A 23,299-nucleotide genomic window follows, 5' to 3' on the forward strand; every position below is an offset into this window, starting at 1 on the left:
TGAGTCACTGCAGCACTAACCAGATGGATAGAGAAAGAAAAGACTACATACATTTTTTTAAAAGTGATGGTTACAACAACAAATTTGACATCTGACCTTTGTGTTGAATCAGTTTTGGACTGATGATCACCTTAATCTTCTTTAATCACGTGGCACAGGGTGACCCTCCATTAATGTGAGTGTAGGTATGCGTGCCGTATTTTTGTCAAAAATCTGGTTTGTTCAGTTTATTTACCCAAAAGAGTTTCTGTTTTATTGTTTACCTAAGGTTTTGTTGACATCATCTTTATAGTCAGAGGCACTCTTATGTGGGTTAGCAAGCCAAAATGGATGATCACAAAAGCCGGTTAGTTCACCCAAGACAGGACGCCAATCCGCCACTAAGACAAAAAGACACTCATTAAGACTCAAATATACTTTTGTGACAGAATAGGAATAACCAGTTATGTTAACATACTTGCCTCTGGCCTTTGGGGAGGATGCCGGAGTACCTGAAGAATAGTCCACTCTACCACTGAATCATCACAATCAAGCACACACAATAAAAGCATTCAGCCGAGAATTTCAACACATATTTTGCATAAGGAAGCTATGAAAACTTGTTGTAATACGCATTTGCAAGTATTTGCAGTTACATAAGTGATGTATCACTGACTATATGAAAATAATAAGTGATTTCCCCCTCCTCTTTCTTGCTCTTTAGTCCTCACGCACATGCATAAACTCACACACACTTGCATGCACACACAGTGTGAGGTAAGATGTTGCCACATTGAGTACAATATTAGCATGTGTGGATTGATGGCTTTAGTAGAGAGAGTCTGTCAAACATGATCCATTTACCCCATGGGTCTAATCCATGGAGCCTCGTTTTCTACACACACACACACACACACACACACGTCGGAAAAGACGCATGCTTAACACACACTCATACACATACCATGCATACTTTACACTAGTGGTTTTGTTACCGCTAGACGGTAAAACTTCACGAAGTCGACATTCACGGTGATACTCATCTTTTATTATCGAGTGCATCCACACACCGCAACCTTGTGTCAGTACCTGCAGTTTGTGTTGGCGTGTATGTGTGCGTCTCTTTATCAGCATTAAACACTTCCCACGGTCGACTCCACCTTGGATTCATCGCTCTCTCTCGCGCTCCTGCGTTATGTCTCATTCACTTCCTTCTATCAGTATAAACATAAAAAAAGGAATCTTGTCCCGATAACAGCAGCAAAACACACACACACACAGAGGAACACACACATTCATGTGCAGAAAACAGATGTGATGATAAATATCCCCACTCTGGGGTCAGCTCACGGTCACTGTGTGTGTGTGTGTGTCAGTGGACTCATACTGTATCTGTCTGGATGTTAGTGGGCCAATTGAGAATTAATTGTTCTGCTCTACTTACAGAGCTGTTTCTTTCTTCACGTCTCCTTCATTGACATTATATCTCTCTCGTTGACTGAGCAGCGAGCTGAGGAATGAGGGAGGGCGAGGATGTGTGTGTGCCTGTGTCTGGTTGGTGTTACGGTGTGGTTTAAGTCGGAGGCTGTACAGTTTTTAAGGTGACAGATATGTGTGTTTATGTGCATTTTTCTGTGTGAGTCTGTAAGGGGTGTGTGTGTGTGTTGTCTGTACAGCCACAGCGACTGCTCATCACCTCAGGCCCCGCGGGCCTCTGGCTCCTTGGGTGGTCTGGCACACACACGAGATTGTGTGTGTGTGTGCGTGTGTGTGTGTAGTGGTCTGGCAACTACGCAATATCCAGATTGTACTCTGGGCAGGGCCCCAACCTAACCTCAACCCCCACCCTCTGCTCTAGTGCACCACCTTCAAATACTTAACCACAACATTGTACTGGCTTCTATTACACATACATATGCCTCACTTTTTCTCTGCACACTCAGTGTTTTTGCCTTGAAAGGAACTGGAAATGTGTTGAAAGGCAATTTTTCCCTCACTTGAGCCTATTCAGCTTGTGTTATTCTGATTTATATTCAGAGCAACACTGTTTTTGTTAAACAGTAATTCTTTCATTTAATACACTTTCAAAGTAGTTTTGTAAGATGCAGCATGTGTATGGATGATAATGCAGTTAAATTTACAGCAAAATGCCCTTTTTAAATTTTACATATCATTCCGCGTCTTCACTGTCTACACCGCATCTTCACCTGTATTTTTTTCCCCACTGTTTGCAACTACAAAAAAAATCAATCTGATCCTTTTTCTTGATAAAAAGCAGTTTTGTTTGGGGTTTTTCGCCTGAAATAACCTTTCTGTTTTTCTTGCAGGCTGCAGTGGTGGTGGTGTTTAACTTTGCCATGGTGCTGCTCATCTTTCCCGCCATCCTCAGCATGGATCTCTATCGGCGAGAGGACAGGCGTTTTGACATTTTCTGCTGCTTCTACAGGTGTGCACACACAAAGACGCTCTTTCATATCTGACGAGACGCTTATTGCTTTCCTGTTCTTCCTTTTATGTTTTCCACCGAACTCTTCCGTGATAATGAACCGTGTACGCACAAAGCTATCTTTAAAGATATCTTCACCGTAATCCCCCTCAGTCAAAAACTAATTACTGCGAAAGTTGTCTCTTTCTGTCTGACTCCTTGGTTGTTTGACTGTATGTTTATCTTTTCCAGTCTTCATTAAAGTTTGCCAGTCTGCCTGCCAGCCCGGGCATGCTCGTTGGCTCGGTTATTGTACAGATGTGTACACACACTATTAAATTCCATGGTTGAGTACCGGCCCTATATTTCATGCTGCTGGCAAAGGAGAGAAGATTCACAATAACATAGGGCTAATAAATATTTTTTGTAATGCAACACTTAACTGTTTCACAAAATCAGATGTTTTACGTGTGTACTGGAATTTTTTTTTTTCCGTTAAGTCTGGTTTTAAATTTTGTTTCACAGCAGTGCCTGACAGTGTTTCATCTTATTTATGTCTGCAGCCCTTGTTCCAATCGTGTGATTCAGATGGAGCCACAGGCATACCTGGATGGGGCAGACGGGAGTCGCTACAGCCCTTCTCCATCATATCGTACCCCTCCTCCCTCATATCACACGCCTCCCCCAAGCTACAGCAGTCCCCCTCCTTCCTACAGTAGCCATGGTTTTGCTCAGCAGACCCAAATCACTATGCAGTCCACAGTGCAGCTCAGGACGGAGTACGACCCCCGAACTCAGGCCTTCTACACCACAGCTGAGCCCAGATCCCAAATCTCTGTGCAGCCCATCAACCCAGCTCCAGCTAGGACCAACCGTAACAACGAGTATTACAGTAGCAGCAATCACGCCAACATCAGCAACAACAACAACAGTGGGGGCCGAAATAATGGGGGATCTCGAGGTTCTGCCAGCTTCTCCCATCATCATCCCGCACCTCCTCCTGCTGCATCGACCCCAAGTGCTAGCTCAGTTGCTCAGGGTGATGGAGCCTCATCAACTGGCCAGAGTCCAGAGAACAACAGCTCCACACGGGACCTGTTGTCCCAGATTGGAGAAGCCTCGCTGGGCCTACGCTGCCTCGAGCCCCCCTGCTCGCGCTGGACCCTGGCCTCTTTTGCTGAGAAGCACTATGCGCCATTCCTTCTGCAGCCCACCACCAAGGTGAGTTCAGTTGCTCTCTGTGTTTCTGTAGAGCAGGGAGACAAAAAAAACAGGCGGAATAGCTTCTGTATGAGGTAAAAGTGGGTTTGTGTGCTGACTCACTGTGGTGATAATTTGAATGGGAGGGTTAGTCACCGGAGTGTGTAAGGAAGGAGGAAATCGGGGGTGGAAATTGTGGTTATGTCCTATCTGAGACACACACACATACGCACACAGTGGGTGGCCAGACCTTTTAAAGCCTTCCAGAACTGAAATCATTTGGTGGTCTGTACTTGACATTACAAAATGTTCCTCAGTTTCTTTTTTTTAAATATAAATTGCTTTACGTAGTCCTGCGAGGCATTAATCCAGCACTTTACTTTTTGCAGAAAAAAGAAAAAGTACAGCACTTTTGCTACATTGTATCAAAAAGCATCTGACAGCTTATAAACAGCTTATAAACAGGCAGATGGTTTAATTGGAGATTTTTTTTTTTTTGATAAAGCTGTCTCTTCATCCCTCTGATTCCAGGTGGTTGTGATTGTGCTGTTCCTCTGCCTGCTGGGAGTCAGTTTATACGGGACCACCCAAGTGAGGGACGGCCTGGAGCTGACAGATATTGTACCAAGGGAGACAAGCGAGTACGACTTTCTAGGCGCCCAGTTCAAGTTCTTCTCCTTCTACAACATGTATGTGGTAACACAGCGCGCCGATTATGCCCAAAACCAGCCACTGCTTCACCAGCTCTACCAGAGGTTCCACACTGTTCGCTATGTGCTGAAGGAGGAAAATGGACAGCTGCCTCGCATGTGGCTTCATTACTTCAGGGAGTGGCTGCAAGGTAAATCTAAGTCATTTTAAGCTTGACGTACACATGCCACCTCAACCCGACCTAAACAGTGAATAAAACTGAATATGTCAAATGTTTGTGGCTCAGCATTGAACACACCAATGACTGGAAAGGTTAACTTCGATGTAAGATCTATAAGATTTTTAATTCTGTAACTCAGGAGCTAAATGGGAAATTGTGGTCATATTTCACATGTGGTTGGATACTGAGTTAGTGACACTAATCATTTGTGTCCACATCATAAATTCCTTTCGAATTTTCGGGTATGAAATGAGTGTGGACAGGTATGGGCATAAACAGCACCTTCTGGTTGAGAATATAAAATGGGTCAGATGTGGCATAATAGTGTAGAGCCAGGGTTAGTTCATTTGAAATTTTGCCTTTGCTTATACCTCATTTAACTTTGCTATTCAGGATAGTTTAGGCATGGGAATAATTTACTTTCCCATGAAAGCATTTTGAGATCATAATTTTATTCCGTGTTTTGACATGAATCTGCAGAAAACAAGATGTTAGGCAGGAGTTCAGAAGTAGGAGGGACTGCACAAATGGACACTGACAGTAGCTGATTAAAATCACTTGTTTCTTCCATAAGTGGGATTGATGGCGAAGAGTAAAGTGGGAGTCAATATTTTTCAACTTCATCTTGGGAAATGTACAATATTCAAAAACCTTTGGCAGCAAATATGTTGTTAGTGCAAATCGGCACATCTTGAACCAGTACTGCCTGCTCTAGTGTTTTTGTTTGTTTTTTCTAGATAAAAATTTAATATTTGACACATAAAACACGGTACACAACGTTTTAAATTAATTTTGAATGGAGTGATGGATGGATTTATTGTTTCATACAGAATTGCAAAGTACCAGTGAACAGTATTTTCTTTCATATGTCAGCCCAGTCTAAGAATGCCTTAATTCTCAGTGAGGAAATGTACTTAACGATAAAACACATCGTGAGAGTCTGTGTGTGTGTGTGTGTGAGCCGGCTGGGAACCACACAGGGAGTGTGTGTGGGTGAGAGAGAGAGAACTGTGTCTGATATTGCTCTCTGCAATGGTGGGACAAATTGGAGCCAGACAGGCCAAGGAACGAGACCCAAAACAACATCTCCCACAGACGGACCACAGCATGGGCCTTGGGGGAGAGCCGAGAAAAGAGGAGTGATACACATATGGATCAGAGAGTAGTATAGAAAAGAAGGCAGATGTTACTGATAAAGCCCCATAACGATCTCTTTGAATTAAAAGCAGCAGATTTTCTGTTTTTGAAGTCATGTTTAGTGGTTGAGAATGGAACTGAGTTATCATATTAAATCAATCAAGCCTATTATAGAGTTAGGGTTAGGTTAGGGTGTTGTGTTATTTACTGTGTTGGGTTATTGTTTGTTGTGTGTTGCAGTGGAAGAATGAAGATAACAAGGCATGTAACCTTTTTAAACATCCACATCTAACCAGTGTGTTTTGCTGTGGTTTCCTACAGGTCTCCAGCAGGCTTTTGACAAGGACTGGGAGGCTGGCCGCATCACCCACAACAATTATAGGAATGGCTCTGATGATGGCGTCCTAGCATATAAACTGTTGGTGCAGACAGGGCGCAGGGACAAGCCCATCAACTTCAACCTGGTACGTTTAGGATTTAAATTGAATTTGTTAAAAGTGGATAAGCGATTCCTCTTGTCATTAATGCAACACATAAAAGCTCATCCGTCTATCAAATGCATCAGATGTAAATTGAATGTGCTGTTATGGTGATGAAAGGGGAGAAAAATTCACAGACATCACGAAAAAAGCTTCCTGGTCAATGCCCAGGTGCAAACTGTTGAAAGAAAACAAAGCTTTGATCTGAAACAAAGGCTTTAGATGGATGAACACGTCTCGGTAAGCTTTTATTGTTGCGTTAGAGAAATCTTGTTCTCATTTGTCAGCTCTTATACTGGAAGTTAGCACCAGCCTGCGAGTCAATTGGTTCCTGATGAATGAAATCCTGGCTATCTGAGTGTCTATTGTCTGGCTATTTGACTTTCAATGGTACACTGCAATTCAAAAGATGTGTGGACATGTTAGGTTAGCAGCTTGATTTGCATTAAATGAGGAAGTATGTGCAGACGTTATGTAAGCATAGACCATGCAGACTGCATTACATGGATTACAACTTGATAATAGACTTGAGAGATGCTTCCACCACTTTCAAAGCTCGTTTGTGCTGCTGTATGTGTATGCATATCTGTGCATTTTGTTATGACTCTAGGGGAGCCACACCCAGCTTAAAACCATCTCTGACTATTCATATTTTTCTTTCTTTCTCTCTGTCTGTGTTCGTGTGATGACTTTACCGAGCTCAGGAATTTAAAGCTCTCACTGGAGCTGCAGTCTGACTCTGAAAAACCTATTAACTCTTCATTTAAACGATTTGTCAGTTTGCGTGTGGTTTTTTTTGTGTGCATGAGATGTGCGTATAGCAGGGCCTCGACAGTGAGCTGTTTCCCTTGAACATCAAGTCTTTCAGCTTGACACATCGTCAGTGCTTCCAGCCACGGTTTACAGTATGAGAGGCTGGGATGGCTGAAACTGGTGCAGAAAAACGCCTGCAAACCCCAAAGGGGCTATAAATAATTAATCTGGATTCTGTGGCTCTAAGTAGAAACCTGAATCTGATTCACTGAGAAGTAAATTTTAAAAACATATTTGGGTATTTTTCTAATATAAACAATAGCGTCTACTTCGTCGAACTACTTTCTGAGTGGAGCAGTTGAGGTTTACTGGTGTGGTATAGAAATACTTGTCTGTTGCAGTTAATGCATTCTAAGCCTTGAAGGAAAAAGAGTGATAAACTAATGGCATTATTGCTTATATGGATAGCCCTATGAGCTGACACACGGCTTCCAGGTTGACTCTGGTTTTGGTTGCATTTGTTTAGGTCTGAGATGCTAGTGCTATATCCACTGCACATAAAAGTAAAAATGTCTCCTTTTACACATACTTCATTCCATAATCCACACCAACATGCAAACAACTGATATATTTATAACATCTGCAGGAACAAAGGGTGCTTCTTCTTTATGTGGCTTGAAAGTCTGCAAGGGGATAATTTATGGTTTGAGTGCAGAACATGACTGTTTAGCTTCATCTCTGGTAATGAAGTAGTTCTCCATGAGCTTCTGAAAAGTTTGCACAGCCATTGGTGGAGATGGTGACATTGCACCTCAGCTGAAGTGCAAAATTAAGCCATAAAGTGAGTATACAACAAAGCATGTTATCTGAATCATGTGGTTAACTCCAGCTGAGCTGTTGAAACTGTCTCCTGCGTGCCACCGAATGAGTGTTTGATGTCCAGCAGTGACTCGAGTGTAGCGACTTGAGCACCTTGGGTCTCGGAAGGAGGTCGAGACAGGAACTTATTGAGGAAGATTAAATCAGGTCTCTTGTATGTCAGTGGAAAGATACCAACCTGATAATGTGAAAGTTTGGGGGAGAAACAGGAGGAAATGAGGGGAAAGATTGAATTGTGGAGCTGGGTAAATGTTCTCAGCTTCAACAGGGCATTGAATGCTTTTCTTAGTTTAGTATCACCTCCAAAAAACAACATATGTGGATGCATGGCTGCATTCTTTGGCAGGAAAACGCGAAAACAGAAGATAAGAAACTGGAGAAATATAAAAACAAAATTCTTGGCCAGAATATCTGCAAACCTCAAACACAAAACAAGCCATGTCCGTTTCAACACCGAAATCATTTTCATCAAGGGTGATTAACTTTGACGCATAGCTCTTCTGTGTCTCCTGTTTATTTATATTTAGAATTCGTGCAACTCTGTGTTCCAATCATACAGCTCTACAGATGTTTATTAAGGGTTGGCCACCTCTCCCCTTTGCTCTTATGGCTATTCGTTTATCCAAATAAACTCCATTGCAGCAGTTATCTAGCTGACAGGAAACACGGCCAGTCCTGGTGTGCGGCCCCGTGACATCACTTCCTCTGCCTGTGAGGGAAGTGTACTTGCCGTGAGGCGTGGGGGCCGCCAGCAGAGCTGCCTGGGCTTCCCGTGACAGCTTGAAGACATACAGTTGTTGAGTATCCTGCTGTTAAATTCGATCCAGATCCACTGGAATCTAGTTGTCTCTCTCTCCTGCTTACAAACTCCTGCTCGCACCACCACTCGCTCTCTCCCTCTCACTCCCTCTGTCTTTTCCTCCCTCCCTTTCTCTTCCTTTTGCTCCACTGCTGTGTCCTCTTTCATTGAGGGAGCTGGAAACAAGTGGTTTCTTTGAGACAGCTCTGTGTGTGCATTTGTATGTTTTGAATGTGTGCTTCTCCTTTTTCTGATGTGCGTGTACTTGTTGAGCAGTAGCTTCCTTTTTGTTCCTCAAAATGAGGACCAGATCTTCAACATCCCTGGTAAATTGCATAGCTAGATGTTTTATTTTGATATGCCACTCTGTGGATCTGTGCAGAGGTGTTCTGCTTTTGATTTGTCCCTACCCTGTGCTGGTGACCATTTGTTCCATATCTGTGTGGCTTAAAACTATATGCATCGCAATTAAAAGATAAATCTGTGACGTGCGAGAAAGGTCCTAAGAAAGGCCATGCTAACATTATCAAGAGCTCTTTTCTTCTTAGGGCAGGTCCGTCTGTGGCGCCAGGCATTCTGGGTACCCATAGGGGTCAGGAGAACCAAGTGTGAGGAACATTTGTACAGATGTTGTGTTATTTTTATAGCTCTACTCCATTTGCTGGGTGGCATTTCCTTCAGTGTTAACAACCAGGTTAACTGCACACAGACGGGCTCAGGGACTCCAGCCAATTTTTTTATTGTTACGCTAACTCAAGCAATTTTTCTCTCCCAACCCCCCACCACAAAAAAAAAACTACTCCTTTCTTGTACCTAACCCCATGAGTCCGGCTTCAACCCCCAGAACGCTCCCTGCCTCTGTGAAAGAGGGATTTATGGTTCCTAGAAGGGAGAGTGGCAGAGTGGTGCGCAGTAATGGTTTTACCTCTCAGGAGGTAGCAATGGTAGACTACACTCCTGTTTCCACATGGGAGGGCAAAACTAACAGCCCTTAGTGAGACAGTCATTCGCGTCTACCTACTGACTTATGCCGTCAAGGTAAATGACGCTGAATAAAAGAGTGCAACAAGGCAGAATCACAGACTCACATGCTCACAAAGATTACAATGTCACTTAGAGAGTTTATCCTAAAGAAATCCAAGTTGAGTGACAACTCAACTTGGATTTCCTTTTGACAGTTTGATGTGATGTATTTACTTGTATTGTACCATTTTCGCCTGCATGCACAGACAAAAAATGGTACAATACAATGGTGCAATGATGTTTAGCCCAGGATGCTAAAATATAATAACATGCTAAATAGCTATGTCGCTGAGGCAAACAGGTAATTAGCTTTTCAGTATTGTGGTAATAAAGTATAAGAAAATTGCAATTCAAACCTGACAATAGCACTGTATAAAACATATTATTCAAATTCTACTGAGGGGAACATCAATCTTTGTATTTTTATGTCCTGAGTCCGAATCTAATCTGCAGCCTTTCATGTTCTTCCTCTGTCTGTGTGAGTTCTCTCCGGCTACTCCCACACTACCTGCTTCCTTCTCCCATGGATGGATGGATGGATGATCCAGTAGATCATAAAGTCACACAGATTCACTATTTGAATGAATGAGCCTTGACTATGTTTCTGAGATATTCAGCCTGGACCAAAGTGGTGGGCCACCTTACCACAGTCAACAATGCCATCATTGCACTTATTGTCCTAACAAGACCAATTAGAAAGAAAAATACTTTTATGTTTTTGTTTTTGTTCACCTGAGAGTGCCCAACTCCAGAAACTCAAAACACAACCTGCACAGCTCTAAAATAACCAGAATCCCTGATTAAAACTTCCTTGCTCAGATTGCTTGGTTCTACAGGCAGCAGCAACAGCTACTTCTTGACAGGAGAGTGTTGCAAGGCTTCCTTTAGAAATTTATTCAGAGTGGTCAGGACGTTGGGTCTGAGGTTGGCCAGCCAATATCTACTATATGTAAAGGGAGAAGCTGATTCAACATTTTCCATGTTTTAATGTGGCATGATAATTCTGGGAAGCTGTGATCAGAAGTACGGGAATGTTCAGAAAGGCAACCAGTGTCTGACTTGTTGGTTTTTCTTTGGTTGGAAAGAGAGAGGGGCTAATATTTGACTCATATTTTGAAAGCTGCTCCGTTCTCTTGCGCTCATGCGTGTGTATAAATAAGCATTTCTGTGGTCAGCTCACCTGTAGAATGTTATGGTTAAACATCCCTTATTTCTACAATACCTTCATTTCCAGCGTGTACTTAACAGCCGCAAGCACTTCAATTTTTTTCTACTTTTTTTCCCCCCTCAATTTAATTTTTTCCATTTTCTAATAATTCCATTTCAGTTCAAATTTCGAAGGTTTGCTTGGGTGTAGTAGACAGACGAATGACATAATGCATTCGATGAATTATGTGTTTGAAAATTGTAGTTTAAGAGGCTATACCAAAACCTATAAGTCTAATATTACGGTCATTAATTCATCTCGTTTGTGGGTTTTGTAGCTGACTCGCCAGAGGCTTGTGGATGCAGATGGGATCATCAACCCCGGAGCTTTTTACATCTACCTAACAGCTTGGGTCAGCAATGATCCTGTGGCCTATGCTGCCTCACAAGCTAACATTCGTCCACACCCTCCCGAGTGGCTCCACGACCCTACCGACTCCATGCCCGAGACACGCCTCAGCAGTAAGTCTGCATGCCCTATGTTCACATTAATTTACCACTGAATACTGAGCAGTGCGACAGAATGGAAGAAATTTGAAATAATAATGCTTTTAGTTCCAACAAGTTCGGTAATCCAGCTCCACATTAATTTGAAATGTTACTACAAGGTACGGCCAAACATACTGCATTTATTATCTGCTTACTGAAATTTTATGCCTAACTTTTGTGAGGTTTATGAGTCTCGGCTGCAACTTTTTCAGTTTCCATAAGGCAGCGGCTGCATGTAAGCAACGTTCACCTCTTGTGGTTTGAGTTATTGGTCCTTTTTAGCTCTAAGTGAGGTATTAGACTTTACTGTACCACTGCAATATGTGTGCATTTGTGCATGACTGAGCTCACTCTGCAAACCCGAGGACCAAGACACAACTTGCTGTTATTCTTCTAATAGTGCCTGTGGTAAATGCTATAATCCCGACTACCATGGGGCTCTAGCATTACACATACACACATTATTAAAACTCAGTGACCCCAAAAACAACACCCACCCTGTTTTCGTTTCCCTACCACACACACACACATAAAAAGTATACTTACGTTGTTATTTGACTCTACCCTGTGATTTGGTGTAAGAAGGTGTTACAAGACAAGGAAGGGGGATGATTGGATAATTAAGAGAGAGAGACAGGGTTTGGGTTGGAAGCACAATTGGATAACAAGCAGGAAGTCCTTGACAGCGGGGGGACGTGACTGGATAAGCTGCATGAAGTGTTTGGCTGTGCGGGAGACCCCTGGAGCAGATCTGTGTGTGCCAAAAGCTGCAGGTGTTCTAATGGAAGTTTATAGTTGAGACTATAATGGGCCATACCATGTTAGCAAGCTCTTCCATCTAACCATACAGTTACTATGAAATGAATACAATCAAAGCAACATTAGACAATACTACAACATGTTCTATAAAATAAAAAATAGGCAGTAGACAGATGTGTGGTCTGCTGTAGTGATACTGCAAAGCTACTTCTAAATGTTTCGTCAGCACCTACTATGCCTCCATAGCATCGTGACAGGCAGATATATACATGATCACGCATTTATATTGTGCCTTACGTGGTGGTGCTAAGATTAGGGTGTGGTAATGGCAGTGATTCTGACATTGTAATTACCTTGAATCAACGTTAGCTCTGACAGTCTGTGTCTGGAACTGATAGGCCCTCATTAGCCAGGCTGGGCCACAGGCTGGCCAGGACTGAGTCAATGGAGGTCTGTTTCACTCTCCTCCACCACCCCCACAGAACACACACACGCACACATGCACATACGTCTGCAAACGTAGCTTCTCTTGGAACAGAGCTGCATTAGGGAGGGAAAGCATTGGTATTCGTGGTTTGGATGTAGAGTCTCAATTATTTCTGCAGATACGCAAAATGATCAGAATATAATGAGAATTAATCCGAATAGACAAATGTGATCTGCAGAAGCCACTGTTGATTTATCCGATTGCTTCGTCAGTGTCAACAGTCTTGAAACTTTATCATCTGTGGTCTTTGCTTCCAAGGCCCCAAAGAGAATACTTCACCAGTTGCTTCATGGCATATGTCATATAATGAAAAATCTAAGTCAGGGGGTCAGCTTTGCTAACAATTAAATCAACCTCCTCTGATTTTCTCTCCATCCAGTCCCGGCTGCTGAGCCCATCGAATACGCACAGTTCCCCTTCTACCTCAACGGGCTCCGGGAGACGCCGCAGTTTGTGGAAGCCATCGAGAGCGTACGGGCCATCTGCAGCAACTACAGCCGACAAGGCTTGCCCTCCTACCCCAACGGCTACCCTTTCCTGTTCTGGGAACAGTATGTTAGTCTACGCCACTGGCTTCTGCTGTCCATCAGTGTGGTGCTCGCCTGCACCTTTCTCGTCTGTGCCCTTTTTCTGCTCAACCCTTGGACCGCTGGCATTATAGTAAGTGTTGGAGAAAACACACCACATGCACAGAGACAAATGCAGTAACTACAAATATGTGGTATGACAATGCCCAGAGAAGCACTCGTAGCTCCATAGATTGCAGCAGATGTTCTGAGAGATAACTTTAGAGAAAGATACAAATGTGTCTGCTGATTCTAAAAAGGTTTTTGGCTGCTTGACATAGAGAGAGAGAGATCTTAGCTTTCAGTTATTTAAAAGTCCATTTTTTTCCCTCTCTTCATGTCATTTCCTGGTTTTTGCGTGTGGTCCAGAATGCATGTCAGGAGGAGAGAGTCGGAAAAGAGAAGGGGCTGGTGTGTGTTATCGTAGCCCCAGTCACCAGTGTTTATCTTGTGCTGTTTTGTTAGGACCAGTCTGTTTAGTCTAGTCCAACACTCCCAGACACAAATTCTGAAATAAATGGGAAGAGGACAAAAAGTTGCCCCAGCAACTGGCTCCCACTCTAAACCTATAAAATGTTTGATTTTATTTCCATCTCTAACATTCATCCACTCTTGCTCCTCTCAGACGAGACGTTTCCAAGGATACTGGCAAACATGCGTTCGCATACACAAGCCAGTTCTCAAAAACACTTTGAGCACTCTTGTGCATGTACATACTTGCACACACATACAGTATGAATGTTTAAACTCGCAGGTGATAATTCACACGGAAACACGTACAAAGAGTACTCTGGTTTTTCTCTCTAGTGGGTTGTATTTTACAACCGGCAGTGGCCAGGCCACCCGAACCTTGAAACAAGGGAGGAGGGGACTTCATGCTCATCCTCTTCAGGCCTTACTAGTAAGATAAAAACATCAGTTATAAGAGAGTTCTATCAAAGCCCAAAGCACAGACAGCCATACAACATCAAACTCCCAAAGCCTTCAAGCCCTGAAATCCACCATGATCATGTAGACAGAGGCTTTGTGTAAATATCATGTCTTGTATTTAGATTTATACAGTTAGTTTTTAAGCCACTTGATTTTGATTCCTCTTAACACTTAAAATCTGAATGGGTCTCAGTACATTTAGAGCAATCCTTTGTAATCTGAATCTGCGTCCCTTATTTATGTTTTATATTATTTATAGGAAAAATGTTGCTTAAAAGAAACAAAAACACAGGTGCATACCTCACACAGAGAATTTTAGTTGTAGTAAATATAATATAACGCAAGAAAATGTGTTAAATCTAGTAACATCTTTTCCTCAAACTATTTTATTTTAATATACAGTATCTGCACACTTGTAATTAGATCACCCAAAATGCACTTCAGAATAAAGTGGCAGACACACCACACAGTACAAATACCCTTTGTGGATATGCACATACTCTGTGCTGGGTCACCTATAGGTGCACGTACACACAGTTACCTCCTCTGCCCACCTTAACCCTCTTCAAAGGATTTGAGCCCCGTGTAACCTGACACCTGTCAGCTGATAAAAGCAGCTCCTGTACTGCTTTGCTCCGGAGCCTCCACAAACACACACATTTCACCCACATGTATGATTACTGCTTAACACATTTATAAGGCAGAGATACTCACACATATCACCCTCATGTGTTATTTCTCTGCCTCATCTGTCTTGTATGCAGTCAAATTTAAGGTCAAATGGAAGTTCGCACAATTAAAGCAGGGAATAATGATTTGTTCTTTCTATAATAATACACCATAAAGTAGAATAACTCCATTTGTGGTAATTAAACCCACTATGCTCACAGACAAGTTTCACCTCTTTCACCTAGCAAACGTGCGTTATAATTCTGAATTAGCTCGCATTTTCTTATCCCTTTTAAATGTATTGTTTGGATCTTTTAAAATCAAACATCGAAGAAAAAAAGGCGATGTGTCCTGAAAAGCCTACAGAAACCATTTGAATGGATATTGAATAACATAAAACAGTTGCAAGCATTGAGTCGTGCAGGCTTTTTGTAACACCTGGCACTTTCTATGTGTAAAAATGTTTTAGAATTGTATGAATTGTGAGTTTATTAACTACACAAGTGTAACTAAAGGTTCATGTAAATCAAACAACTACCCACATTTCTCACAGAAACTCCTGCTTTCTCTTCAGGTGTTGGTGCTTTCTCTCATGACTGTGGAGCTGTTTGGCTTCATGGGACTGATGGGAATTAAGCTGAGTGCCGTCCCTGTTGTCATTCTCATCGCCTCTGTGGGCATTGGAGTGGAATTCACTGTCCACGTGGCCCTGGTAAGTTTATTTCTTGCTTTCTAATCATAAGTGCTGCTTGCTGGAATGGTGAGGTCTATTGCTGGATGGATTCAGGTCTCTCTGATGGTTGTGGAGCAAGTTATCCTTTTGAGAACAAGACATAAATTGGTTTTTGTTTTTTTCTGTGTGTTGTAGGCATTCCTGACAGCCATAGGGGATCGTCACAAGCGGGCAGTGCTGGCATTGGAGCACATGTTTGCACCGGTGCTCGATGGCGCCTTTTCCACATTATTAGGCGTCCTGATGCTCGCAGGCTCTGAGTTTGACTTTATTGTCAGGTGAGTACAAAATCAAACTCACAAGAAACCACTGCTTTAATTTGAACTTGAAACCACGCATATCTGCATATACAGAGGTTATCATATATATTTAAATAATGTTCTTAGACCATGCCTCAACCTGTATACCACACAGGAATCCACCTCAGACCCCGATCATGCATGACAGCTGCTCTCTTCTTCTTTTGCTTCTCTTCTTTAAATCTCGTCCATTTTTCATTACCACTAGCAATCCTATTATCATTAATATTTTTATCTATTTCTGGGGCATGATCTCTAGGAAACCTCACCAAAAATCTCTTTCCTTTTTGTCTTTTCTTTATCCACCTCTTCTTCCTCCTAATATCTGTCATGCCTGGCATTTTATGGGAAACCAGGGAAAGGGTTGAAAATTAAAGGTCAAAAATAGGTGGGGGGAGTAGGCTGTAAGGGAGGTGACAGAGGGGAGCAAAGTGAAAGAGAGTGAGTGAGGGAGAGCAGGAAAGACCTCTGGCTTTTGTAATCTCCCTCAACTGGTTTAACTGCCCTCACTAGACATTTATAAGCAGGGAAAGGAGTAACAGAGTGGGGGGCAAGAGAGCAGTTGTACAAAGACAGGAGAAGTGGAAATTAAAACCGACACACTGCCGGAGCTCCGTGCAGGTGGCTGCTTTTGTGTTTGCACCCTCTTAAGCGTCAGACAGAGAGGTAGTGCCCAGCTGCCGTTCAAGGGAGGAGTATGAATGATTCTGTATGTTCTCAACTCCTACAGTATTATGAGAAGTTTCCCCAGACTTCAGTGTGTAATTTAAACAACCTATGTCTTTACATGGCCATATGTACACACATTCTTGGTTGCTGCCAGATGAGGTAGCTGTATGATTTAATTGGCCTGCTTCTTTGAGAGCTAGAAGCACTGAACTCCATGTGATCTGCAAGCGTTCATCTGTGCACATCCGCACAGTTACACAGTTCCCCCCTCGTATAGACACACCAACCTGCTCCCTGACCCTGTAATCATGGGGGTCAATGATGGTGTGCCTGCCAGTGAGAGCACACACAGATACACACTCAGAGAGACACATACAAACATACGCACACAAACTATAGAGGCCTATAGACCTTCTCTCCGCACCTCCAGTGGTGTACTCTGGTTTCTGGCTCAGTCTCGGGCCTCCATTTAAAGGTTCTGCTGTTGTCTGAGCAAACAAAGCAGCGCCCCAAGACGGTGCAATAACAACAGGCCCAGCTCATATTTTTCTGCTTGCGCTGAAAGAAATGCTTCCCTGACTTTCCCCATCAGCCCTGTGAATGTTTTCACTCTAAACAGCCTGGCGGGGGCATGCAACCTGGTATGTGGGCTGCACGCGTGCACATGTACATATGTGTGCACATGTTTCTTCAAAGGTGACGTGGCTTTTACTCCTGATGCTTTGTATGGAAATGCTAACCATAGTTATGAAACTATTATTTTATCTCTAGGTAGCTATATTAAAAAAAAAATCATCCTAGGACCATAGTTGATCATTATCCGATTTAGGAAATGCAGTCCTTCTTTTGCTCCCTGCATAGACTATTTATCTCTATGCAACTAAATCCTGACTCGCTGCAACTGGTTAACAGAACTTGTATTTCAAGTTAACTACAAAAATAAACCAGATTCTCTTGCCCCTTGTCTATAGATTGTGCCTCACTGCCTCATCATTGCAGTATCAGAATTTCTACAAGTCACTTCATCCATCTTTTGGGTGGCTTTGCATTGTTTTTTTTTGTTTTGTTTTTTTTACTCCATCTTAGCATGTCTGTTACTTTCCAAGTAAACCAAATTGAAAGGGTGAGACTGTTTCACTGTAATTCAGTTTTCTAGAACTGTGCATGAAAGGCCACCCCTGCTGTGTAGACAGGGACCCTTGCTCCGTACTTGTGGATAGTCCTTTCCACAGTGTCCCTTCATTCTCTACACGCACACATCAATAAAACACAACACAAGGATTAGTTATGAATGTGCACTTAATCTGAGGCCCAGCTGCATGGCACATCTACACCTTTGTTAGCTCCTATTTACACCCACCCGTGCACACACAAACAAAGAACATAGTCAAGAGTCAAGAAAAAGCCTTCATGGCGTGTCCCTGAATACCTGAGAGCTTCCAGTGGAAAGCCAATGGGTGGCTGTGGGGGGTGTGGGGTGGGCTTCCATAATGAAGGAAGCAGGGTTAGTGAGAGAGGGAGATTTAGAGTGGAGATTGGGGAGTCTTACCTGATACATTGGAGATTTAATTAGACGGAGTGGCTTGTGGAGTGGCCGGGAATTTCACAGGGGCTTAGCTGGAAGGAAGGGAGAGAAAAAAGCGAGGAAGAGAGGGAGAAAGAAAGGAGAGGGAGAGAGGCCAGGGAGGGGTGGCGCTGAGGGTCCCCTTCTCTTCTTCCTAGACTAAATTGTTTAAATTCTATACCCTTCACTTCATTTGTTTGCTTCTCGCTTTTCTTTTTCTTTTTCTTTTTTTTTTTGGTGCGCTAGAGAGGAGAGAGAGAGAGAGAGAGAGGCCCCTGTCCTCTTGTACCCCCCACCCCCCATGCCCCAATGTCACCCTCCCCACTTTTGCTCTCCTTTACCACTCCCCCTTCACATTCCTCACTGCTTTGTTTTCTCCTTGTTTGCTTATACACCACACACACCCAAGAGAGAGTACCCTCACCCCCCATTAACCCCCCACCCCCTCCCCCTGTCTTTTTTCCTTTCCCCCCGTGCCTTTGAATTAACCAGCTCTGGCTAATTATGTTTCCCCTTTCTTTTCTCTACGCGGCTTCTTTAAGACTAACCCTCTTTGGCAGGACATAGAAACGCACAAGGTACATTTAGGTTTTGCTCCTCAAGACTGCAGTGCATGCCAGCCTGTCTGTGGGGGGTTTATATATATATGTGCATGTGTGTGTGTGTATGTTTTGGGAGTGGCGGGTGTCTTTGTGAAAGTATTATTTTGGGCATGTGTAATGGTTGATCTTGCACATGTCTCCCCACGTCTAAACCTCTGTGGTTTTGCGCAGGTATTTTCTTTGTTTCTTCAGCTTGCTTCATTTCACTTCTTGTGTGTCTGTGTTGGTATGAGTGACTTTGCTTAAATCTTTTATTTTTAATCAATGTTATTGTGTCGTGTGATGCGGAAGCCACAGGAAAGTGTTGTGTTTTACATGCATTTTTTTGCTCATTGTGTTTATAGCTGATATTAAAGTTAATTTCCCTTTGTGAACTTTTTCTTTGTAATACAGGTACTTCTTTGCAGTGTTAGCCATCCTAACAGTTCTTGGGGTACTGAATGGATTAGTCCTGCTCCCAGTATTACTATCATACTTTGGACCTTATCCAGAGGTAAGATCTTACAAAATGCAAATGCAAGAAAATCTAACCCAACCAGGACTAGTGACTTTTTTTTTATTCAAAAGCCAGACTATAGACAACTCTCTCTACTCAACACTCAGGTATCACCAGTTGATGGTCGCAGCCGGTTACCAACCCCATCTCCAGAGGCCCCTCCTCATGTGGTCCACTTCTCAGTCCGTCCTCACCACACCACTGCGGCCACCACCACCTCTGGCGCAGTTTCAGACTCATCAGACTCAGAGTACAGCTCAAACACCACAGCATCCGGTATCAGCCAGGAGCTGCAAAATTACAACCTGCACTCACATAGAGGACAAGCTCGAGCAGACGAGCAGCAGTACCACCTCCAGATCAGCAGGGGTAGAGCCAGGACAGAGGAGATGAGGAGGGGAGCATCAGGACATCGGCGCTCAGCTAGACAGCCTGACCCTCCAGCCTATACTGTGTCCTCGGTAAGAGAAATATGTCATATTGTGTCTCCTGCATGATTCTTTTGATTGCATATTTTCTCTTGCTTGTCACATTATGAAATGGAAAGATAATTTTTTGTTGTTCTTGCTGTTTTACATTTTGTCTCCTCTCAGGGTTGTGATCCTGGGACGCAGAATGGAACTACTCCAAACAGCAGCAGGGACCCCAAGAGCCAGGTGCACTGGCAGGGCCCGCCCCCAGCCCGGCCGCGCATGGACGCTTTTGAAACTGCTACTGAGGCTGGGGGCCATTATGGCTCGCATAGCCATAGAGAACACTCAGCAGGCCACAGAAGCCGCTCTTCCCACAACCCACAACCTAGTCATCACCTCCCGCACCAACACCTCAACCCTACCCCATATGGCCAACCCATCACCACGGTGACAGCATCGGCCTCAGTCACCGTCGCAGTTCACCCACCCCCCTTGTCCAGCCAGAGCCCTGCTTCCACTTACCCAGGATACACTGCAACAGACAGTTACTGCCCATCAGGGACAGAGGGGCCAGAGCCTGCCTTCCAGGACCCACATGTGCCTCTCTACACCCACACAGGGACCAGGGGAGTCAAAGTAGAGTCCATGGAGCTCCAAGATTTGGAGTTTGAGGCAGCTGAGAGCAACAATGGCAGACGGGCTAGCTGAGGTGAGATCTTATCAAGTTGAGGAGCTTGACGTTTAGCACAACTGTCCTTTTTTCTTTTTTTTTTATAAATGTCTGTTTCATCATAAACCACTGACAGTATAATCTGCTTTGGTTTACAGGTCTGGAGAATAGAAGTACTATGGCCAAAGATGGACTCTTCGGTATTACTGAGCAGCTGACCCAGTCTGGCCCAACCCAGCCCAGTATAGCCCAAGCTGGCTCACCACCAATGCTAAGCAGCGAGAAACTTGCCAGTGTTCCCATAATGGTGCTCATTCTTACTGTAACCCAGTGGACTATTGTCTTAGATATTTCTATCTATATTTAAAAGATGTATACATATGTAAATATGAACATAAAGTAGGTATAATTTTAGGAGCTGTACAACTCCTCATGTTAACAGACTGGGGCTGCCATATTTTTTGTGGTGTGTACATGCATGCATGTGTGTTTATGTTGGTGTGTGTGTGTGTGTGTGTGTGTGTGTGTGTGTGTGTGTGTGTGTGTGTGTGCACGAGAGAGATAGATCTCTGATTACTGTCGACCTATCTGTGGATCTGTGCCATTAGAAAGCTTCATTTTGGCAAAAATCATCTGTCAGCATTCACTGTTGCTGCTGAGAATATTTTTTAAGTGATATACATTTATAACTCTATGCAAATCTCTCTTTAAACAAAAGAAGTGATCTATCTGTCTGTGTGTGTGTGTGTGTGTGTGTGTGTGTGTGTGTGTGTGTGTGTGAGTGTAGGTGTGTGTGTGTGTGTGTGTAATAGGAGTGTGTAGGGCTGTATAATGTGAAACAGCGTCATCATTTTCTGGCTTACACATCAGATACATCCTCAGAACTGACTAACATTTAAACTCATTTAAAACATGAGGGAAAGTGTTAGAATTATCAAACAAAGCTATGGTATATATATATATATATATATGTGCGTGTGTGTGCGTGTGTGTGAGTATTGTATAAAGGTACGTTTGTAAAACTATTAATTTTATCACAAACCTGTGGTAGTTATGAAACATTTACTGTTTAACTTGACACGCTATGCGTGCTATTTAATATGAGCTGATATGAAGAATTTTAAAAGCTGTTTTTTAAATTTTCTTTAATTTTGTTTATTTTTATCACCTCGGCATTGGAACCTGTTTCTGCTCTCAGCTTTGTATCACTGTCTGTTAAGCTGGTTGTATTTTACTGTATGAGGTTATGTATTGTTTAACCCTAGCAGGCTCAAAACAGGTTCCGTCTTATATACTGACTTATGAGCAGTAAACCCACCTCAAAAACTCACTCTACCTTTACAGGGACATTCATGTTACTGATTCTGGAACAGGGTTAACACAGGGTGCTAACTCTGCGCCCTAAGTGGTTGTGTCTAGTGGATAAGCTAAAAAATCAGACTGTATACTGTATGACCCGATTAAACAAGGCACTTGACTGCATTTAAACTTTACTCACAGGAATATCTTGCCGAAAGTAGCTCTTTCTGTCCATCCAGTAAGCTAAGCCCATGCAGCCTGCTAAGGGCTAAGCCCTATATGGCCTGACAATGCGCTCCATGTGTGTTACAATGTGCATGTGTGTATAATCGTTCGTGTATGTGTGAGGGTCCATCATCTTACTGATGATGCTTACCTATGCTCAATGTAGTAACAGTAAAGAGAGCTGGCTCCAGTTTGGCAACAGCTGTCTCCACTGTCCTCATCTCACAAAACATCCACAGCTAAATGCCACAAGACTAATTGGACGTCCCCTCAAAATGCTGCATTACACAGCACAGAGCCTCAGGGGTCAGAGTTTACACCGCCAGCCCCTCACTCCACCACCAATGGCCATTTTATACCTGCATGCGTACCCATCGACTCCCCATTCCCCTTTGGCACCCCGTGAGTACCCTCCTCAAAACCTTTACACTCATATCCTGTTAAACACTTGTAGCTTCTCCCAGAAATCTTTGCAGTTTTTCTCATCCTGTTACATCAGCTGCTTGCATGAAATAGGTGGTTGTTCTCTTTGTTTTGTTTTTTATGTTTTTTGTTCTGTTTTCTCCCAGTGTCACATTGGCAGTAGCGGAGAGAATCATAGCTGGCAACTATTTTATTCATTTTAAATGTTTTTTGTTTGTTTTTCAGTCAATTGCGATATTTATATTTTTGTAATATAAAAAATGTGTTTTTTTTTCTTTCATTATTGTTGTGATGTGGATAACAAATGCAGGGATTTTTATGTCTATTGAAAAAAACACTATTACAGTTTAATGTTTTTACATTAATGGATTTTGATCTGTATAAAGTGCTTACTAATGTTAAATAGGAAAAAAAGAGTATATAACATTTTACACTACAGGTCTCATCATAGCTCTTAGAGGATTTTAAAAGGAAAAAAAAATTTGGTTCTTCCAGACTGTCTTTCTGGTCTCGGTTGGCGTGGATGTATGCTGTTTTCAGTTACAAAGATAAATGTATGCCATATAATTTATTTATATGAAAATTTATTTTTGTAGTGTACATAGTAGTTGTCAAGTTATTTGACAGAAGTATATTTTTAAAGAGTTTATATGTAATGATATACCATAACAGAAAAAAAGCCTTAAGGTGCACACTTTCATTGCTAACTGTCTTGTTAGACAACATTGACACCTCCCCTTCAGTATTATGTTCCGATCAGCTGTTTCTATGGGTTTGTCGAAAGCTAGTCATGAAAGTAGAAATTGTACTAGCTCTCTAAATATTAATGTTCAAACACTGATAGATTTCTAACAAATAAAAATATAACTTATTTGTCTTTTTGTTCATAACTTTAATAAATGGAAACTTAAAACGATTGCTTTGGTCTGAGTGCGAGTTGATTCTTCTCCAGATAAACATGATCTTCTTCCATCCCTTTCTCCTCCCTCTGACACGTCCTGCAGTTTTAAACTCTGACATCTGGTCTGGAGGCCTGCAGCCCTTCCCCAGCAGCCCCAACCACCTCCACTCCGCTCCTTATTCTGCATGATTTTGATTGACAGCTTTATAGACTGCAAGGAAATTGGTTGTAGTTACAATACAGCTGGCCTGTTCAGAGTAATGAAAAAGGGCATGTGGCCTTAAGCTTGCTGCAGTGATGGTGAAAGAGTGCGAGCGCCTTGACAACTGCATGGGTGGCAGCTATTTATTCTCA

At 42.7% G+C, this 23,299-nt stretch overlaps 1 protein-coding gene across 1 annotated transcript in view; it reads left to right on the forward strand.

The window, feature by feature from the left end:
* Positions 1-22,960, forward strand: part of ptch1 (patched 1) — a 49,358-nt gene extending 26,398 nt beyond the window's left edge. Inside the window, exons 13-24 of the mRNA XM_031728203.2 lie at positions 2,307-2,425; positions 2,968-3,625; positions 4,136-4,445; positions 5,934-6,076; positions 11,030-11,213; positions 12,866-13,146; positions 15,226-15,363; positions 15,520-15,662; positions 18,912-19,011; positions 19,122-19,475; positions 19,608-20,136; positions 20,256-22,960. Coding sequence (XP_031584063.2) covers positions 2,307-2,425; positions 2,968-3,625; positions 4,136-4,445; positions 5,934-6,076; positions 11,030-11,213; positions 12,866-13,146; positions 15,226-15,363; positions 15,520-15,662; positions 18,912-19,011; positions 19,122-19,475; positions 19,608-20,135 — 2,958 coding nt within the window. The 3' untranslated portion in view covers position 20,136; positions 20,256-22,960. The remainder of the gene's footprint in view (positions 1-2,306; positions 2,426-2,967; positions 3,626-4,135; positions 4,446-5,933; positions 6,077-11,029; positions 11,214-12,865; positions 13,147-15,225; positions 15,364-15,519; positions 15,663-18,911; positions 19,012-19,121; positions 19,476-19,607; positions 20,137-20,255) is intronic.
* Positions 22,961-23,299: the final 339 nt, after the last annotated feature.

Source organism: Oreochromis aureus, linkage group 12, assembly GCF_013358895.1.
Source record: "Oreochromis aureus strain Israel breed Guangdong linkage group 12, ZZ_aureus, whole genome shotgun sequence".
Taxonomy (NCBI): Eukaryota; Metazoa; Chordata; class Actinopteri; order Cichliformes; family Cichlidae; genus Oreochromis; species Oreochromis aureus.